This window comes from Spinacia oleracea, chromosome 4 (genome assembly GCF_020520425.1).
Source record: "Spinacia oleracea cultivar Varoflay chromosome 4, BTI_SOV_V1, whole genome shotgun sequence".
NCBI classification, from domain to species: Eukaryota; Viridiplantae; Streptophyta; class Magnoliopsida; order Caryophyllales; family Amaranthaceae; genus Spinacia; species Spinacia oleracea.
Genome location: NC_079490.1, coordinates 159663395 through 159667538, shown reverse-complemented (window position 1 = coordinate 159667538; position 4144 = coordinate 159663395). Strand labels below are relative to the sequence as shown.

Below are 4144 nucleotides of genomic sequence, written 5' to 3'. Positions count from 1 at the left end.
TCTAGCGTCATCCATAATTATATTAACAAACTTATAATTTGAGATTCCCTATTTTTTTATTTAGGAGTTACCAAATTATGGATCACCAATAATTATATAATTAGATTTACACTTTGGGATTTCTTGTTTTTTTATTTAAGATTTGCAAAATATTAACATACAAATAATACTAAGGGAGAACATTTGGGGATTTTAAAGGATTTGCCGATTTATTTCTATGCAATTTCAACTCTAGCGTTACCCATAATTAAATAAATTTCTACTTTGGGATTTCATTTTTCTAAGTTAGGAGTTACAAAATAAAAATATCAAAATAACTTTTCTCAATTGAATGAGATTTGTAAGCTAGATTTGTAACCTGGTAGGGGTGCCCCTCTTATAAGGGTCAACTTTAGGGACACCATTCTTTATGGTCTAAACAAGGAGCTTTTTATTGCAGCCGAGGGTATGTACACTGGTCAATATGTTTATTGTGGTAAAAAGGCGGCTTCTGGTGATTATGCTGTTGTTGTTGGTCATAATCCTGATAATGCTACCACAAGGTATGTCTTTTTATTTGTTTGTTGAATAAATAATCAGAAATCATATGCCTCGTAACTGTTAAAAAGTGGAGGGCATTTGGTGAATTTCTCAAAGTCGAGGGACATTTGTGAATTTTGCAAAAACTCATGGGTATTTTAATAAAAAATCAGTAAAATTAAATATCACGAGAAATTATCTTATCGAAGGTACAACTATGACAATTGATCAAACTAACTGATCATCTGTTTTCCGTATAATTGATAATTGACAGACCAAACAAGGGAAAAATCAGAGGTTTTTACTTATTTATATAATTAGATCTCGTGCACGCACGGATTATGAACATTTTTTTACAAAATATTTAACTGAACATCCCAAACTACTACATAATTATAAAGTTTGAATATACTCATTTAAATTTATTCATTTAATATGCATATTATTATATATGTGTAATATGCTAATGTGCAACCTATCGAGTGAATATATTTTCCTTATTAATATACCGATTTGACTAAAATATTACCTAAAAGTATTTAACAAGATTATTATTACGTAGTATCTATATTGCAATAGTTTATAAACTAATATTTTTTCTATACATAAATAGTTTATAAAAAGGATAGAGAATAAAAATAAAATAAAACATGTATTTTTTTAGGAAAATGATTTTTGGCGGGAAAAATTTGCCACGTCCTGGTGTATGTTTTAATATAAAGTAATAGACAGATAGATTATTCTATGAAAAGAATGCAGTATTAATTTAACTTTTGTGTAGGATCAAGCTTCCATCTGGATGTAAAACCAGTATTGAAGGCTGGAAACGCGTACCATAAGTTTAGGGTTAAGAGGAATTGTTGGCCTAAGGTTCGCGGTGTGGCAATGAACCCCGTTGAACAATCCGTGGATTATGGACCATGGTGCACATTGAGCATGGTGCACCAAAAGAACATATGTGTCTAAACAAAAGAACATGACACTACGACAAAAGAACATGTGTTATAGTAATCACAAATTCTTATTTACAAGGGTTGTACAATAAATATTGTACACCGGAGTAAAAGTTAATTCAAAATACTTAAAAGTTAAGCTTATATATGTAAAAGTTATCTATTTTTTAATGATAAAATTTTTCATTTTGGTAAAACTATTTCTTCAAAATCACCAATAATGTATGAAATTAATCATTTAAAATGTTTATCTATCAACTTTTTTTTACTAACATAAAAGTTAATCAAAACTTGATTAAAGTTATAAAAAAATGGGTAAAAGTTATTTTGGTGTACAATAAATTTATTGTACACCTTGTGCGCGCAAGACCTTTTGTACAATAATTCACTTTTTTGTTATAAAGAATATTATATTATTTTCACTATTTATTAAAAATATAAATAAAAAATATATTCATGTTCTTTTCACGTATCAAGGTGCATCATGCTCACTGTACACCATGGTCCACCTTCTAAATTGCGCCCCGTTAAACATCCTCATGTTGGTGGTAACCACCAACATATTGGTCATGGTAGTTGCAGCCGTAGGGATGATGTTCCTGGTGCCAAGGCTGGTCAAATTGCTGCTCGTCAAACTGGTAACAAAAACAAGCCTTTAACTATATCTGGAAAGGAAACCTAATTATTTATGGAAATCAATCATATCGACTTTTTTTTATTCTTCGATCTTCCTTTTTGGAATTAGAAAATTGTTATGAAACGAAGAGAACAAGAGTTTGCTATACTGATATAAGCAAAACGAAGAGAACAAGAGTTTGCTATACTGCTATATTGCTTCTTTTGTTTTCTCCGGTGCTACAACTATCCAAGCATTACAGGTATTTATAGTAGCAAGTTTTACTGTACTACTTTTACCTAAGTCAAAAATAAGCCAAGTATAGACTCATCCATACATTTAATGTTCTTGTCTTCAACTTCCTAGTTTCAATAGAAGTAGGTGGACATTCACCGTTTAATTTGTTCACAACACTCCCCCTTGAATGTCCATTATTAACTGGGTACCAGTGGTCTTGTTAGAAACCTTGGTAAAATTTAGTGGGATAAAAACCATACCTAGGGGAAAAGAGTACACCTTTTGTGATTATATGCTTTAGCACACTGCCTCTTTAAAAACCTTGTCAGGAAAAACCCAATGGGATAAAAACCTGATCGAAGGGAAAAAGAGTGCAGTGCATATAATACTCCCCCTCAATTTAATATAGCTCACGAAGACTACGCATTCCAATTTTTGTGTACCAACTGCTCAAACCTCTTCGAAGGAAGAGATTTGGTAAACAAATCAGCAAGATTGTCACACGATTGAATCTGTTGGACGTTTATCGTTCCTTCTTTCTGGAGATCGTGTGTGAAGAACAACTTTGGAGATATGTGTTTTGTTCGATCACCCTTGATGTACCCTTCAGTTACTTGTGCGATGCATGCAGTATTGTCTTCGTAGATGATGGTAGGATTTTCTGTTACTGAGTTCATTCCACATCCTTCTTGGATATTACTGATCATTGACCTGAGCCATACACATTCTCGTCCAGCTTCATAAAGAGCAATCAATTTCGCATGGTTTGATGATGTAGCAGTCAATGTTTGTTTCGTTGATTTCCAGGATATTGCAGTACCTCCATAAGTGAACAAATATCCAGTTTGTGACTTGGCCTTCTGTGGATCCGATAAGTATCCAACATCTGCATATCCAATGGGAGTAGCATCTTTTCTTGACTGATAGAGTAGACCAAGATCTAATTTTCCTCGTAGATAACGGAATAAATGCCTTATTCCATTCCAATGTCTCTTTGTTTGCGAATTGCTATACCTGGCTAACAAGTTCACAGAAAAAGCAATATCGGGTCTAGTATTGTTAGCTAAATACATTAAAGCGCCAATTGCACTTAGATATGGTACTTTAGGACCAAGAATTTCTTCATTTTCATCTCGAGGTCTGAATGGATCATCTTTCATATTCAAAGATCGAACGATCATAGGGGAATTCATTGGATGTGATTTGTCTATGTAAAAGCGTTTTAGGACCCTTTCTGTGTAATTTTATTGATGGACAAAAATTCCGTCTTTCAAGTGCTCAATTTGTAGTCCAAGACAAAATTTGGTTTTTCCAAGATCTTTCATCTCAAATTCTTTCATCAAGTATTTTGCAGTTTGTTTAAGTTCACGTGGAGTTCCAATGATATTTAAATCATCCACATATACTGCAATGATAGCGAATCCTGACTGGGATCGCTTAATGAAAACGCAGGGACTGATTTGGTTGTTTTTGAATCCTTCTTTCACAAGGTCTTCACTAAGACGATTATACCACATTCTTCCAGATTGTTTTATCCCATAAAGTGACCTTTTCATCTTTATGAAAAGCATTTCTTTAGGTTTGTGATTTTCTGGTAATTTTAGTCCTTCAAGCACTTTCATGTAAATGTCTGCGTCAAGTGACTCATATAAATATGCGGTCACAACGTCCATTAATCGCATTTGCAGTTCTTTCGAAACTGCCAAGCTTACCAGAAATCTTAGTGTAGTAGCATCAACTACTGGAGAATATGTCTCCTCATAATCTATCAATCCCTGGTATTTGAGAGAAACCTTGGGCAACTAGCCTTGGCTTGTAT

General features: G+C 33.2%; 1 protein-coding gene and 1 pseudogene across 1 annotated transcript; one reads left to right on the top strand and one right to left on the bottom strand.

The window, feature by feature from the left end:
* Positions 1-357: 357 nt before the first annotated feature.
* LOC110786232 (60S ribosomal protein L8-like) lies at positions 358-2154 on the top strand (annotated as a pseudogene).
* A 590-nt stretch (positions 2155-2744) lies between these two features.
* LOC130472086 (secreted RxLR effector protein 161-like) lies at positions 2745-3518 on the bottom strand. Its single transcript, XM_056842513.1, has one exon. It carries the CDS (start codon positions 3516-3518, stop codon positions 2745-2747), a length of 774 nt encoding a protein of 257 aa, XP_056698491.1.
* Between the last annotated feature and the right edge of the window lie 626 nt (positions 3519-4144).

Bases quoted from the DNA above. Each gene is read 5' to 3' on its own strand.
- LOC130472086 (XM_056842513.1), bottom strand. From the start codon at position 3,518: ATGAATTCCCCTATGATCGTTCGATCTTTGAATATGAAAGATGATCCA.